Here is a 17,330-nt window from a genome sequence, read left to right as displayed (position 1 = left end):
TTCATTTCAATTTGATTGTGCTCCATTTTGCTGCCTGAGATTTAATGGGGAACCCTGAGAAGAGAGTTTCCTTGTTCTCAGTGCCAGTACCAGATGATATAGTGGCAACTGGGTGGAGCAGTTCCATGAAGAGTTTTAGCCCTCCGTTGCATTAGCTGGAGCACGTTCAATACAGATTGAATCTTCTGAGAATTTAGCTGTCAAACTCTAACAAATCTTTGAGCCTAGGTAAATCACAGTCCTGCTTTTGTACTACAGTATCCAGGGCAACGCTGCATATTTGCTCAGGATGGAGGTAGTTTGCTTCCTCTTTGCAGATGTTCCAGCCCCCGGCCCCAAGCCTTATGAACTACCCCATCTGGGCAGCAGCCCCAGCCCTGCCAAACTCCCTCCCTTCCTCGCTGTGGGGGCTTCAGTACCCCCACCCTCCAGACTTACCTGTGGGGAGCTGTTCTCTAAACTACCTGGCTGCCATGTTCATGTGTGAGCGTGCACAGGCACATGGTGTCCTCTGCCTGACCACCCTCCTCCTACTCCCCCCAGTCTGGAATTCTGCCAGTCTACAAGGGGGAACCTGCTGTTTCCTGTATTTTTCTCCTTTAGAGGAGAAAATCCAGGTTTTCATCCTTAAAAAGAGAAAATCTGGGTTTACCATGTTTTTCCGTGGCAAATGGAGAACACGGATCTCTACTAATCACAGTAATTCATGCTTTGTCCTATTAAAGAATACATGGTCCATACAGTCTGCTTCCCATTTGTGTGTCTTGTCTCAGATACAAGTGGTAGGATCTGTGGCTTATATCCAGATGTTCCCATGAGAGCCTTTACTCCACTTTGATTTCTAGGCCGTCCAGGAGCAGCAGTTAGAAGCCCGTTCTTAAGGCTGTAATCGCAGATGCATTACTCGTCTAATTCACAGTCATTCTCTAACTCTTTACCCCATTTGATGATCCTGTTGTGCAGTTGTTATTCCTGGTGCCCCAGGGTTTATTACTTCTCCCTCCTTCTGAGGTTCTGTCTGTTTGGAATCCCATGAACTCAGCTTCCTTTGGAGGAGGAGGCAGGGTAGAGACACACCTTCCAGCATTCTGCTGACTTCATACTAATACGCCTAACTACCTCTCTCTTAGTGTCATCCTAGCATTGCCCAAGTTGGTAAACCAAGCTCAAGAGAAAACCTTTATCAAGGAATGTCATTCCTTGCCTGTGCAAGCCCTGAAATGCAGTACAGTGAAGACTCAATAAAGAAAAAAAGCCTCATAATAGTAGTTCACTTGTATTAAGCTGCTGAGGGTTCTCCACATTTATTTGAAGTTATAAATCTAGAAATATTTTGGGCAGTTCTTCCTATGGTGTGCCTGCTGTGATTCCTTCAGGAGTTTTCAAACTTTTTTACATTGGGGACCACAGTTTGTTACAGGGTGTCTTAAGGAGGCTTTCCCCTTCTTAACTATAAATGTATGACCCCATGCTTCCTGTGACAACCAGAACAATTACTTCTAAAAGAAATACCAGCACTTAAGGAAATATTAGATGGATTGCTGTTGTCTTTTTAATATGTTTTAACACCTGGAAACAGAAACAATACCACATGAAAAGTAGCTCTGTGCAGTCCAGCAGCTGCTGCTAGTCTAAGGATCACAGCGAGAAAATCTCTGTTGGTTTATAAATCTTCTATCTGTATGTGATTCTAACTGCATTGCTTACAGGTGATGAAGCATAAATAAATTATACAGGTCATTCAGACAAGTTCTGGTAAAATATTTTGTACAGCACTATCACAGTTTATTTTTCCCCAATGCCTTTAGAAAAACTCTATTTAAAAATGTTTTAAGTGTGTATGTGTGTAAATAGAAGGAAAGGAGAAACAGCATTTTTGTTTTTGTTTCTTCTTCTCCTCTGTTCCTTCACTTGTAAAATCATATTCCATTATATATAAATAGAAGAGCTGTATAGGCTTTAGATAGAGCAATGCCTGTTTTAAACTGTTTTAGAAGCGACCCAAAGTAACTTTTTTACTGCAAATAATCTGATCGATGCTGTTACTGGCTCAAATGTGTCCTGTTTAAAGAAGTGATATCCAATGGCATGGTCTGTTTGACTATATATAGATTTGTTGAATATCTGGTAAATTACTATTTAAATTTGCTGCTAATAGAGACTGAATATTTCCTGCTTAGATCAGTATAACATGGTCTCCCTCAGCAAGAGAGGAATATTTTGGAAAATTAGTTTTAGATGGTGACTGTTTTAAGGCCTGCTCAGAGGTGTTTAAGCAGAGCACCAGGGACTTAAGTGTCAGGGAAGGCACTTGAATTAGCGAACAAGAATACAGCCATGCTGTTTACTATGGGGCTGTTATACAGCAGGGGCAGGCAATTATTTCAGGTAGAGGGCCGCTTACCCAGTTCTGGCAAGCTGTTGAGGGCCACATGGGTAGCCCCACCCCTTGACAGGTGCCCTGCCCCCTGTTCACTGTCTTGGGACCAGTGTCTCAGGGCCAGCACCAGTGGGGCCCAGAGCAGAATGCAGGCTGGCAGGGGTCTGTGGAGCCGGGCTGGGATGCACCAGCAGGGAGAGTGGGGAGCTGGCCCAGCTCCATAGAGCCCCTGCTGGACAGGACCCTGTACTTGTGCCACCCTACTCTGGGCACCATTGGCTCTGGCCCTGGGACACTGGTGCGAGCCCCATGCTCCTGCTGGCTCCTGCACCCACTCACTCCCAGTGCTCCCCCCCACCCTGTGTACAGGCAGGGGGCAGTGTGCAGCCCCGACTCCCTGTTTGCTGGCAGGGAAGGAGCTGGTGCTGTGTGGAGAAAAGCGGCCCCTTCCCCACCCCATGGCTGGTGCTGTCTGCTGCAGCCACTTGCAACCCACTCAGGGCTGTTCTGAGCAGGCACAGGCAGCCCCATGTGGGCTGCGAGCAACTGCAGTGTGGGGCGGAGGAGGGGCCGCTTTTCCCTGCGATCAGCACCAGCTTGTAACCCTCCCCTGCTGTCAGCATGGGCTCCACGCTGGCTCTAAGCTCGCCCATTGGGGCTCCCCCCGCTTGCCACACCAGGCAGTGTTTGCCACCACCAACTCTGTGCTGCCCAGTGCGCAAGCTCCAGGTGGGCAGCAGCAGCAAACACTGCCCCGTGCAGCAGGTCCCTCTACTGGTCCTCTTAGGGTTTTTCCTGTAGGCCTTTAACCAGACAGGTGGCCCTTCTCTCCCTCTTGAAGTGCAGCGCCCAAAACTGGACACAGTACTCCAGCTGTGGCCTGACCAATGCTGCATAGAGGGGAAGGATCACATCCTTAGACCTGTTTGCAATGCACCTACTTATACAGAAAATAGTATGGTTAGCTTTTCTTATTACTTCATCACATTGGTGACTTGTGTTCGTTTTGGAGTCTGCTATGTCTCCAAGATCCCTTTCCATGGTTGTGCTACTGAGAATGCTACCTCCCAGGCTGTAGGTGTATTGATGATTCTTCTTCCCTAGGTGCAACACACACTACTTATCTTTGTCAAACTGCATCCATTCTGTTCCGCCCACTTCCCTAGCCTGTCCAAATCCGCCTGGATTCGCTTCCTGCCCTCTAGTTTGTTTACTTCATCCTATAGTTTGGTGGTGTTTGCAGGCTTGGACAGAGTGCTTTCTACTCCCTCATCCAAGTCACTAATGAAGCTATTGAACAGCAAACGGTCCCAGGACAGAGCCTTGTGGGATTCCACTACCCACATTTCTCCAGGTAGAAACCGACCTATCCACCACCATTCTCTAGGTGTGTCCCAAAAGCCAATTTTCCTCTCACCAGACTGTCATAATCTACATTGCAACTGTTTAGTTTATTTGTAAGAATTGGGTGTGACAGTGTGTCACTGTTTGAATTCTAGTAATTTGGTTAAAAACCTGAAAGCATGAACATGACTTTTTCCTACAGACCAGATCAGATTTTGGTAGCAAATGACAGTAAAGAAGGCAATTATTTAATGTCTGATGTAATGTACAGCTGAACTCTTAATGCCAATAGTAGTAGCAGTTATATTACTGTTGTATGTAAAGGCCCCAGTCTGGATAGGGTATCAGTGCATTAGACAGCGTACAGACATAAGGTCTGTGGAGGCCTGTGTCCTGAAGAGTTCTCAACCTAAATACATAAGACGGACACAGGGTTGGAGAAAAGAAAGGGTTTGGTTTTTTTTGTTTTTGTTTTTGTTTTTATTTTACAGATGAGGGATAGAGATGTAGAAAACTAAAGTGACTTGTCTCCAAGTCGCATGGGTCATACAAGGCAAAATTAGGAATTTGAAGTCTGATCTCTTGACTCCCATTCAGTGCCTTAACTACAGAAATAATCCATTCTACTAGTTTAACATTAAAATTGTTCTGGTAGATCTCCTATACCGGCCTTTGAATATTTTGACCCAGGAAATGGGTGAAGAAACAAATCAGTTTATTAAAAATGTTATTTAACATTAAATAGAACTTCCCTGGAGGTTATTTTTGTAAAACTGGTTTAATTGATTCGGTAGAAAGATAACTTTCCAGAAATTACTTGGGGAAATAGTTTAGCTCAGGAGTGCTCAACCTCTGGCCTATAAGCCAAATTAAGCCTGGGGAGCTACGGCTTCTGACCTGTGGGTCTCCCCATGGATTAGGAAATTTTGGCAATGGGAGAATAGTGGCAATTAATACTTCCACCCACCTGTCCCTCCTGGCTGCCAAATTCCTAAGCCCCGTGTGGCAGGTTTGGAGCCGGGCCACATCCCCTTGCCCTACATGGGCAGATTGGAGCCAGGGCATGCCCCCTTCTTCCCCTCCCCAGCCTGATTGGGGCCAGGCCAGGTTCTATCCCTCCCCCACTATCCCCATGTGGCTGGATGGGGATCAGGCTGTCCCTTAACCTCCTCCATGCATCCATATTGGGCCCACAGGTGTGATCCCACCTGTGGATGAACCAAGTACTGCCCATCTGGCTTGTGGGACAAAAATGTTGAGCACCGCTGATTTGACTGGTCAGTCTGCATATTATATTCCCTGTTGCAGTTTCCCCCTGGAATAATTTAGACAAGCATATTCTTGCTCTTGTATTTTCCCACTGAGTACTTAATAGCTGTTCATAGTTGGTCATGGTTAATCTATTAGGCTTTTAGAGCAGTGCAGGGACGTAGCTTGGCAATTGGGGCACAGGGGCAATGGTAACTTCCAGTTGCTATATGATCACATGGCTGCCAGCAGTATCCCCCTTTTTTGTATCCTCCCTAAATCAGTGCCTGGGCAGTTGCCATGTTTGCCCCCACCTAGTTTTACCACTGCGTTTTTATCTGTAGGTCTGATTTCCTGGAAGGTTTTGTGATAAATAGTTTTATAGTAGGTATGAATGTTCAATTATGAATCAGATTTTAAAACTGATAGTTAAAATTTTGCAAACAATTCATGCTACCCAAGCCTTGCTGTTGTTATCAAGGCTAAGACGCTCTTGGTGTGTTAGCAAGACTTCAGGAATTATTGATTGGAAAGCTGCTTGCAGTTTCTGATGCCTGTCACAGGAAAACTGTGCCGAGTTAAGATGGAGCATATGATGAGATAAGGGCTAGGTTGGAAAAGTGATTACTACTAGGGACCTGCTAATCACTGACCTCTGTAGGGATCCTCTGGTTTATCACTAATCTCACTTGCACTTGGCATTTTCCTATGCTGATGCTTCATCATTCATAGCTGAGTGAGTAATTTGGCATGGAATGAACAGGAGGAGGGTGCAGCAAGTCCAGCAGCTGCGCTTGTTGGCACTGGATAGTTAAACATCTTCAGTGTAGCCAGCAGCATGCTTGGCACAAATGTTAGCCAATAACACTTAAACAAATTGTTGCAAAGAAAATAGGAAGGCATTCATATAATGTGCTTTCTTCAAACTGTGCTTCATTGGATTTTTTTTCACTGGTTTCCTATAAGTTTGGGTAGAAATGTGACTGGGCAAGGCTTAGGAAAACTGTACTTTAAACAATGTGTAATATTTTGTGTGGCCTTAAAAAATTTAGTCAGCGTGTAGATATGAAACAGATGAAGGTACTAAACAACAGTTGTGAAATTCTTAATTGAGGAACAAGGACTAAGCATGAGTTAAAGGTGAAGAACTGATCTTCCAGGTGGTGAGCGATCTTTTTATATTCAATTGTATAACACACCATCTCTAGAAGACAAATATTAAGGGCAGAGCTATCTTCATGTCTTAATCAAAATGCAGGTTATATTAGCAGGCTAAGCAAGTATTGATTTTATTCTGTTGGGGGGTCCCCATAAAAATGTTATGAATAGAAACAGAGGAGCTCTATTAGAAACAGCTAAAAAGGCATGTCATTAACTTTGATAGTCAGGTATTTTATTTCCATCTTTGTTTTAATATAGAAATAAATTATTTAGTGTTATAGAACAATAACTAAATCTACTGCCAAACACTTTTCTTTTACGTGTGTGTGTGTGTGTGTGTGTGTGTGTGAGAGAGAGAGAGAGAGAGGTTCCAGTTTTTGCAGTTTACTTAATGGGGTGGCAACTGGACAGTAATGTAGAAAAAAATATTGGAACATAATTTCTAACATTAAACTATTTGGACCAACTTGACTTGCAATAGTAATTCTTTTCTTTTTTAGAAATGTTTCAGAATATAAGGATGTGGAAGCTATTTTAAAGTACCTAAAATTTTGTAATTAAAGAGGTTTTTTCCCCCAACTTGCACCAAAAAGGTTGATTTATCTATATATAGATTGACAACTAGGTAACTGTTTTCAGTAAAGCTCTTGGATTTATGGGCATCTGTTTATGTAAAATAGTTCCAAATAGAGTTGATCCCATGATATGAAATGTTTAAATTCAAGATGAAAAACATAAAATGCCAGTTCTTTAAAAATATTTGGGGTTGTCTCTGAAATATATCTTATATCTAATTTAGATTGAGGTTAGTGTTGACATATTAAAAATATTATGAGCAGTGAAAGGATGATTAGGAATGTAAAAACATGTCTCAGAACTCACTGAAAGAATTTTCTTTGCATGGGTAGAGTAGTCACACTTTGTCTCTGACAGATAAATAGAGCAGCTGCCAGCTGTGGTCACTATACTATTCATATCAAGTAATAAACATTGCTTTGCCTAAAAAATGTTGGCACTTCCCACACTGCCGGCCAAATAAATACTTGGGGAATATATAAAATGATATATAGGGTACAAAAGGGTTAATTCCACCAAAATTAAATTAATTTGCTCTACCATTAAGATCTGTCATCCTCTCATATGCTAAGCATTGTTTTGAGTCTATGAGAAAGCAGTATCATAGATCGTTCTCTTTAGTAATGCACAACTAGGCTAATTTTGTGATTTCTTTTTAAATTTGCCTTTCACTTTGCATCCTGTTGCCTTTAATTCTGTTCTGTGTTAAATATTCATAGGTAGCATAAAGTTATTGTTTTAGTATTTAGGTACTTGCACAATGTTTGAGGGCTAAATTAAGGTATAATCATATCACGTTTGGGCTAAGTAAGCAATTAAAAGAAAAAGCACTTTCATTATTTACTGAAACCTCATTAGTGCCAGAATTAGTCCAATGTGTTACTGTTTGTTTGCTAAATTATGAAATGCCCCAAGTTTTATTTCTCTAGTGAGATTTATTTTTCTTAGCCTGGCTTCTGCCTATCAAAGCTCTCTAGTTTTCAGACTTAGTTAATGAATGTATTTTTGTAGAAGTTTCGTTATGAAACCAGATTAAACTCTTTTAATTTGACATTTTCTTAACAAATGTAAAATTTGTCCCAAATTATTGAATGGTTCAAATAATTTACAAGTAATTCTAGACAGATTTATGGTCTAAATGCAAAACCAGCCACAGCCTATACTTCTCAAATGGGGTATAGCCCCTCTAAGTGCAGAGGTTGTTAGGAGGCATTCTTCAGGCAAGGCATATGATGGAAAGAGGTGGAGACTGGTAAACGAACAAAAATAAGGTTGAGGTATGATCCTATTGGACGTTCCTGCATGGAGGAACCTAGCAAGGGGTTGCCACCTTTTTTTTTTTCCCCCTCTCCCTCCCACTGATGGCTGGACCAGGCTTTTTTTCTCTTAATTACTTTTTTCTTGTCTTGAATGACTTTAGTGATAAAGCAGGACCTGAAGAAAAAGAAGTTGAAGTGAGACTTTACTTTATTTTCCTGACTGGTGTCTCTTCCTAGCAACTTACAATAAAGTTCTTGCAAACCTGAATAAATGAAAACCAGAAGGCAATAGGGACTTTGTCTGTTGAATAAATGGCAGCTGTATAAAATACAGGAAATGACACCAGACTTGACTTTTAAGAGACATTTATTCCAGGGAGGGTGACAAATGGGGCCAGTAGAGATCATGTACAGGTTGGTCCGAGGATCTGGGCCTGCAAGGCCTGCCCGCACACTCTAGACAAAAAAACAAAAACACAAAGAACAAAAGAAGTATTTACATATATGCATGTATACACCAGAAATGACACCAGAAAAAGAGAGGGGAAGGAGGTAAAAGGTTATAAAGTGACAATGTGATTCATAATGTTGCATATAATGCATATAACTGCTATATTTTAAGGTTAAGAACAAAGTAGTATTGGAAAAGTGTTAATATGTGGACAGCTGACTGAAAGAAGTTAGTTTTGCAACAGGATTACTAGCTAGAGCACAGAAGGGGAGGCTTAAAGGAAACGTGGGAAGTAAAAACAATATAGGAAGATAAGTAGATGGACAAAGAAAGAAATGGGAAACAACTGAAAAGAAGACCAAAACTAAGGGGGAAGAGGGTAATCTTCAGAGAAAAAACTATATTCCGGAGCTGTATTCAGACTGAATGAAAAACAAGAAAGAAAACACAAGCGACACAGTTGTCAGGTTTGGGGGTTTATTTTTTGTTTTGTTTTTGTTTTTTCCTTTTATAATTTTAAAGCCAGACAGTTCCAAAGTACCCAAATGGTTGTGGTGGATGCCTAGCAATTCCTGCTCTGATTAAAATACCAAGGAACTTTCCATCATAACCCTTCTTTTCACAAATTCCTGGCAACTTTTAAAGTTATATAAGCCTTGGGTCTTGACTCTCTAAAATCTTGTCCCTGGCAGAGCAGTCAAACCACCTGCTGCTAAACTGGGCTGGTGGCAGGAGGGGTTTTTTTGCTGTTTAATTTAGGGTTTTTTTACTTCCGGTGCTCACTTTCTCCTAGGCTCCAGAGTCCGGAATTAGTGACATTCGGGGTATACTGCAAGAAATGTATGTTTCGTGAAATAGATAATAGAAAAGGTAGTTGAGACCTTTTAAAGGTGACTCTTTCAGTGGCCCTGTTTTATACATGTGCTTACTTTGATTGTCTCTTCCCCTTTTTCAACTCAGTACAATATCTACATGCTTTTTAAATGGCCTTTCTGTCCCCCTTAACAAGGCATGTGTTTCTTAACCTGAATGGGACAATGAAAATATTAACATCAAGCACCATAGACAACTTCTTGAGATTAAGAATACATCAGTGTAGTTAACACAGGTCAACTTTCCAAGGTGCCATACAGATTAAAAAAAAAAACAACAGCAAAAATAATTAATGATTACCCAAACAGCAAGCACCAGCCAGTACACTAAAGGAGGTGGGCGTCCTGCTGAGAAGGCAATATGTAATCATATAGTCAGGCAATACCATATCACACAAAAAGGTTACAAATGAAGGTTGCATAAACCAGCATTATTGCTGGCATTTCCGATCTTTTGAACTCTTGGCTTTGCAACTTAAGCAAATGTTGGGGCATGGGTGTTAATATGTAATTGTAATTTATATTGAACATGTTCCTTCATTTTCTTCTGATTCCTGACAGTATCATAGTACTTTGTTCAGGGTACTCCTTATGCCATTTTGATAAGAAATTTTTAAAATACACATTTGTGTAATGAGCCTTTAGGAATTAGGAATTTCCCTTCTAGTGCTGAAATGACTTTGTGTTTCTGGTGATGGGATTTGTCTGTATGTTGGTACTCCATAAATCACACTTTGGAATGGTAATGCCAAATTGACTCAATTGCATTTCAGAAAATGTATTTTTAAATTATTACATTATGTGGTGAATTAATTTGATTCCATGTTTTGTGCCTTTTGGCTGACCCTTTTTCTTCATGGTGATTTTTTTTTTCTTATAGTAATAGTAATTACACATGTACTTGAAGAAAACTGTTTTTATTGAGATACATAACCTACATATTCACTTTAATTCTTCTAAAGCAGTGGTCTCCAACCTTTTTATGGTGAAGATCACTTTTTGGAATTAAAGGTCACCCCAGGATCTATCACACCTTCCCCGCCCTACCCCCTGCCCTGTGCCTCACACCCCCTTGGACTGCAGTGTGTCCCAGACCTGGCCGGGCCAGAGCCCAATCCCACTTCTGTGCCCCAGCTGCACTGAGCCGTGCCTGCCCAGCAGCCAGAAGAACATGGTGTTGGGTCCCAGCCCAGCCAGGTCTGGAAGTCTCTGGGGTCCAGTGGCACGTTGGGGTTAGAGGGCTTCTGCCACTGGGCATAGCCCAGTAGAGGTTCCAGGGGCCCATACCACCCCACCTCTGCTCTGGACAAGGTGGCTGCTGCTGTTGGCTGCCCACCGTGTCCCAAGCACAGGTGAGGGGCATGGGCCCCCAGAACCTCTGCCGGGCTGCACCCAGCAGCAGGAACTCCTCTCCCCACACACACCTGGATGACCAGATCTTCCCAGACGTTAGTGCACTGGGGCCAACCCCCACATGAGTCCCTGCTGCTGAGCTGGGCCACACTCACATGTGGCCAGCTGCAGCGGAACTTGAGGTGCAGCGGCAGCAGCCTATGCCACCTCTACTCCCACAGAGATGGAGAGGGAGCCCACTGCGCCCCTAGAGGAGCCGCCCAGGCTCCAATCCTCCCACCACTCATCTGGGCTGGGGCCCTACTTACTGTCCCTTGCTCCTGGCTGGGCTGCATGGTCAGCTGCTCATTGCAGGGCCTCATTCTAGGCCCCATCCCTTCTGTCCCACACAGATTGACCTGCTGATGCTGGGTGTGCATATGCGCACATACCCAGCTGTCCCCTCTGCCCAGGATCTACCAAAAGAGGCTCCAATATCTACCTGTAGATCAGGAACCCTGGGTTGGTGACCACTTTTCTAAAGCAAAAGTTTGTGTCCCATGAACCAGATCTGGCCTGTGGAGCTGGGAAGTGTCAGGGGCAGGGGAATTTTCTGAGTCATGGCAGGACAGCACAGCTGCAGCATGGTCCTAATGCCAGCTTGCCTCTGAAACAAGTTGTGTCATTCCAGCCCACCTCCAGGAAAGGTTGCTGGCTGCTGTCCTAGGGTATTATCACATGTGTTTAGATCTGTTTGTATCAGAATTAAGGATGCAAATATTTTAAAGTGTTGAAATAAATCTTCTGTGATCTAATTAGATCACCCACAGTGGTTACTGAAATATTCATTTAATGCTGATTTTAGACCAGTCCTAAGAAAACATAATTTGGTACATTGGGCATTCACTTATTAGTATATGCAAATATTATATTTGCAATTTAAAGCGTGTTGAAAACTTATGGGACAAATTCCTGAATTTCCCAGATCCTGCCATGGTCACCAAAGATGCCTTGACTTTCTGGGTTGTTCCACTTCTAAAATATAGGTCTTATGTGAACTTGTCTAAAGTTTGTGGCTTCATATTGACAGTAGTGATTATTATAAAAATGCATTGTTTTGTAATATTTGCCATTTGTATGTGGCTGTGATCACCGAAGAATCTTGTTGATCCACATGGCTTATAAACAGGGTGTCAGCTACTCCAGAGGACCTTGTATCGGTATGTTATGCCAAGTGCTTAAATCTCAGTGGATGCATGAGTAATCTCTGGCATCTGAGAGACACCGTGTTGTAGGCCATAACTGTTTGTTAAGGGTATAAGTTAGTTGTGGTATGTTAGAACCTGAGATTATCAACCTTTCATAGTTCCGTAGTTGTTAGGGTCAGAAGGGACCTCAGTAGATCATCAAGTCTGACCCCCTTCCCTGGGCAGGTGCTTGTCCAGTCTCCTCTTAAAGAACCCCAAGGCAGGGGAGAGCACCACCTCCCTTGAGAGCCCATTTCAGATTCTGGCCACCCTTATCATACAGAAGTTCTTCCTGCTGTACAGCCTAAGTCTGCTTTCTGTCAGTTTGTGGCCACTGTTCCTGGTTTTACTAGGGGTACCCTGGTAAATAGAGCATCTCCTATTTCTTGCTGCCGCCCTCCCCCCCCCACACACGCACACACATACCCCAGATCAATTTGGAAATGGCATCAAGATCCCCTCCCAGCTTTCTCTTGCAGAGGCTGAAGAGATCCAGGTCCCCGAGTCTCTCTTTGTAGGGCCTTACTTGCAGGCCCCTAACCATACCAGTGGCCTTCCTCTGGTCCCTCTCAAGGTTATCCACATGTCCAGAACTGGACACAGTACTCCAGCTGTGGCCTAACTAATGCCACGTAGAGGTGAAGTATCACCTCCCTGGACCTGTTTGTGATGCACCTGCTAATGCATGATAGTGTGGTTAGCTTTACTGATTACTTCATCATATTGATGGTTCATATTAATCTTGGAGTCAGCTATGACTTCAAGATCCCTTTCTTCCATTGGTGCTGAGAAGGTCATCCCCTAACCTATAGGTATGTTGGTGATTCCTTCTCCCTAGATGCACCACTTTGCACTTGTCTTTGTTGAACTTCATTCTATTCTTTTCTGCCCATTTTTCCAACCTGTGTAGGTCCACCTGAATCCCTTCCCCCTAGTGTGTTTATTTTATCTCATAATTTCATGTCATCCATGAATTTGGATGAAGTGCTCTCCATGCCCTCATCCAAGTCGCTGATGAAGACATTGAATAGCACAAGTCCAAGGACCGAGCCTTGGGGGACCCTGCTGCCCACATCTTTCCAGGTCAGTACTGACCCATCCACCACCACTCTCTCACTTCCTACATGGATCATAGTCTTACTAAATATTTTCTCCATTTCTGTTGGGGTATTCCTCAAGAGTATTGGTGTCTAAACAGCATCTGGAACAATAAGCTTTTGATTTCCACTCTTTTTATATAATTACAATAGTACCCCACCAGACCATAGCAGCCAATATTTGCTGAAATTAATGCATCTTGGAAACATCATTCATCATCCGTACTGGTGAGTATGGTCTTCATGTGAAATTCTTTATAGGCTCAAAAGCAGGAGTTGGCAACTCTTGGCCTCCAGAACCATTTGGTCTGGCTTGGAGTTGGGGACTTTACCTGCAGCAGTGGCAACAGCAACCAGATCTTAATATTGGTCTCCTTTGACCTGAACTGGGTCATTCCAGTCCCCTGTAAGAAAAACTTTTCTAGTATCTCCTCAAAGGCATCCTCTTGAACACTGTTCTACAGCAGTACAGTCTGTTTTAAGCATTTATAAAAGCTCTGGCTTTTCGAGAACAGGTTTGTCATGAATTTGCTCCAAATTTTATCTTACTAAGGAACTGCATAGTTTCTGATGTATTTTAAAGGTGATATCATTTCAGCTTTGACTTTTAGATCTCTTCTAAGTATCGGTGAATTTGTTTTTCTACAGTAGTATGGGATTCTGTGGGTCTGCGGTACTTTTTAAAGTGACACTATTAGATATGTGAAATAATCACCTTAATTGTGTCAAGCAATGTATTTGTTACATAAGCCAGAGAGATGATAATTTTTTTTTGGCCTGTGTAATTTACTCTTGCACGAATATTTGTTTTAAAGCCTGCCTGGAATATTGCATACTTTAGTCTAAGTTGTTTATCATTTGGTGTAAGATTCTCATTTTCTGGAAAGAAAATGCTGAGTCTGGTTAATGTGAGCAGCATGATTCATGCTACTTCAAATAATTTTTGCATGCTAGGTATTTTAGTTGCCTGGTGCCTGATAGTTGTTAGAGGCAAATTGCTTCAGCAGAAAAATGTTAACTTTTTTCTTTCTCTTTTGCTGTAACACTACCATTTTACAAGCAAATCGTAGCTGCATATTTGTTGTAACCAATATGGTAATAGCCTGGTAGAGATGGTTTTCCAAAGGAGCTAGGTCTTTTTCCCTATTTTAAATAGTTATTGACAATTTGTATAATCATGAGATTTTTGCTTAGTAGGCAAAAATTGAGCCAGTGAAGAGTTTGGCATTTAAAACAGTGATAGATCTAAAACTATGGCTCTTTATTACATTTTATCTTGTATATCACACATCTGTTAACTAATGCTCAAGATTTTGTGCTACTAAGAGAGAATTACTTAAGGTTGTATGCATCCTTTCTAAATCCAGCAACAATACTTCAGTTACTTCAGTTGTTTAAAAGTAATATAGATACGGAATTTGGATATTTGTATTTTTGTAAGATATTACAACATGCATCTTTTTCAGTGATTACTGAGTCAGCACGCCTACATTTTCAAACCCTTTGACTATTCAAAGGTTTTAATAAATGAGTGGTCCTGGTATCTTATGATTTATGAGCGGGTCAGGTGGTTTGTCACACTAGAAGAAGGTGTGTAGTTGCTGTTTTCCTTTTTATATTAAGGAAGAAGGCAGGACAGAGTGACATCTTAAAGACTATCTTGTTCCAAAAGGCATAAGTTTTTTCAGGGGTCACCTTACTCTGTCTTGCCTTCTGATTAACTTCAGGCTAACTACCTCTCTTTCTGTATTAAGTGACTATCTGATTAGTGATATTGTTTGACAGATTTTTTAATTCTTTTCCATGGGAAGATGAGGCCTAGGAGGTTCCTTCCAGATTGTTATGTCAAGCATCAAAGATATAAGGTTTAGTTGAACCATATTTTATCTTTGTCTCCATCACTTATCTTCTCACTTTATTCTCCACATCACATCTCCCTCGTTTCCACTCTGTGGATATAAATAAAAGGAGAATTGTAAGTAGGGAGGGAAGGGGGAGGATCACATGCAGATTGGAGCCCTGGAAGCCCCTTTAGCACCTTAGCAACCCTTTGTATCACTGAAAGGGAAGCAGTTGTGGTAACAGGTAGTCCTGGAACATCTTCCTAACTATTAGTGAGTCTCTCTAGCACAGGGATGGGCAAAATGCAGCCTGGGGGCCAGATGTGGCCTGCCAGGCCATTCTATCTGGCTTGCGGGGTCCCTAAAAAATTTAGAAAATTAATATTTATCTACCGCTGGCTGCCTATCATGCGGCCCTCGATGGCATGCCAAAACTCAGTAAGTGGCCTTCTGCCCAAAATAATTACCCGCCCCTGCTCTAGCAGTTACTGAAGGAAGTTTGGAGTCCTATAGGACCTTGTTACTACTCATGCCCTCAGACTGTAACTCCCAACGTCAGAGAGCTCCTTCTCTATATGGTAAGCATAGCCTAGTGTATGTTGCCTGCAGATACAGCCATGCAAGAATATAGCCAAGTGGGAAACCTGGTATATTAGCTGAGCTTTTTTTGTATGACTAGATTTGCTACCTAGATAAAGGTTTTAAGGAAGGAGTGTCAGCACTTACTGTTTAAATGATGGTATAAAAATTATTATTTTTCTGCCAAATTTTAACAGCCTAACTAAGTATTGGCCATGTTATAGTTCTAAGGAGAAACTGTCCTAAATAGTTCTAAACTTCTGTTTCATGGAGAACTAAACTGAATTGCATTGAACCATCAAGTGCTGGCTTCCTGTATGCTTTGCTGCCTTACATTTTTCTGTTCCCATTTCACCAGGTCTTTACCAATAACTGAAGGGTCTATTTAAAGCAAATTCCATAATATTTGTCATTTAAATTGTCTGCTGGAATAGTTAATGTTTGTTGTAGAAAAGTTATGTAAATTGACTAAATCAGTAACCTGTTACACTGGATTACAGAACATCAGTGAAAGTACATGTTCTGCTGTATGCACTCACTGTCCTTTACTTGATTTGAGTTTTGGCATTTCTTTCAAGTGTTTATATAGTCTTAAGGCCCCACTGATTCTTCTCGCCAAATGATTGATTAAATGAGAAGTCCTAAACCAGCCTTTCTTCAGGCTGGCAAACCTTACAGACCTAGAACTTGCTGTGAGCTATTTAGTTTTAATTTTGATAGTTTTGATAAACTTGAATGTGTTTGTATAAGCATGTACGTACCCTCCATGTTCTCAGCAGCTGAATGTGCACTTCACTTTGTCAACAGGTAGCAGTGATTCCATTCTTCAGAATTACTTTTTCATGATTGTTCTTAATTTTCCCATTCTTTCCTTCTTCATTTGCTGTTGTGTTGTACCTTATCACTAGCTGGGGAAACAGTAGAAATCCTCTTCTGAGATTGATTTCTCTAAAACTTGGCCAGCAGGGGGCAAAATCATCACATTAACACTAATCCAAATGTCTTCTCTTTAGTTCATGATTCTGGCAGCTTAAGTAATACATTACCTTTTATATGCAATTTCTTGCATGCTGTAACCGATATGCTTAGTCTTTCTGATGCCTGTCTTAAGAAATGGTACCACCAGCATCAGAGAGATTCATTGTATTTTAACAGGTTAATAAAAGTAAAGTACACAACAGTATTCCTCATTCTGTTACAGTATATTGTTAGATTTTAAGAGTTCTATTTAATCATATAAAAATGTATGTAACAAACCTATTTCTATCCTTGCAATTTAATTTCTGTTGATTAATCAAAGTTTTCAATGTGATGTTGACTGACTTGATTTTTTTTAATATAAGCATCTAAACACTTAACTGTGAAAGGTATTTAACCAGTTCAAAATGAGTTTATCTCAAAAACTTTGTCTTTTTGTTTTATAGGGAAAACATCAGATAGAGGTCCATTTCCACTCTATGCGAGAGACCCAGGACTACCAGGTTGTCAAGTAAGTATGGTGGTTATTGCAAAGAAGCTGAATAATCATTATTCATAATTTTTTTCATATAATGTGAACATTTTAGGCTAATAGAAATAGTTCTTAGCTAGAGAAGATGTGGGGGAAAAAGGGGTTAAATATATCTCATTTTAATTCTAGGATGAATTATGGCCTGGCTGCATTGCCCTGGACTGGGATTTGGGAGTACTAGTGCTGTTAAACCAAGTCATATTTCTTGTTATGTGCACAAGGAGACTTCACTACTTTGTGAAAGGGAACTAGTTCCAAAGTTCTGGGGACTTGAGCCCTTCCATTGAACAAAAGAAGGGGTATTGTCACTGTGAACTACGTGAGCTAGATATATGATTCACCAGTAATTCAGCAGCATGGCCCAGCCAGGTCTTAAAACAGGGGCAGACAAAATATGGCCCTCAGGCCAGATCTGGCTCACCAGGACATTCAG

General features: G+C 41.6%; 1 protein-coding gene across 11 annotated transcripts in view; it reads left to right on the top strand.

The window, feature by feature from the left end:
* Positions 1 to 17,330, top strand: part of TCF12 (transcription factor 12) — a 310,429-nt gene that overhangs the window by 189,570 nt on the left and 103,529 nt on the right. For all 11 annotated transcript variants that reach the window (XM_019533496.1, XM_019533504.1, XM_019533499.1 and 8 more), the window contains exon 6: positions 16,812 to 16,876. In XM_019533496.1, the coding sequence (XP_019389041.1) occupies positions 16,812 to 16,876 (65 nt within the window). The remainder of the gene's footprint in view (positions 1 to 16,811; positions 16,877 to 17,330) is intronic.

The sequence above is a fragment of the Crocodylus porosus genome, unplaced genomic scaffold (genome assembly GCF_001723895.1).
Source record: "Crocodylus porosus isolate Cpor-Errol unplaced genomic scaffold, CroPor_comp1, whole genome shotgun sequence".
NCBI lineage: Eukaryota > Metazoa > Chordata > Crocodylia > Crocodylidae > Crocodylus > Crocodylus porosus.
Note: the sequence above shows the minus strand (reverse complement) of the source record. Positions and strands in the feature narration are given on the sequence as shown.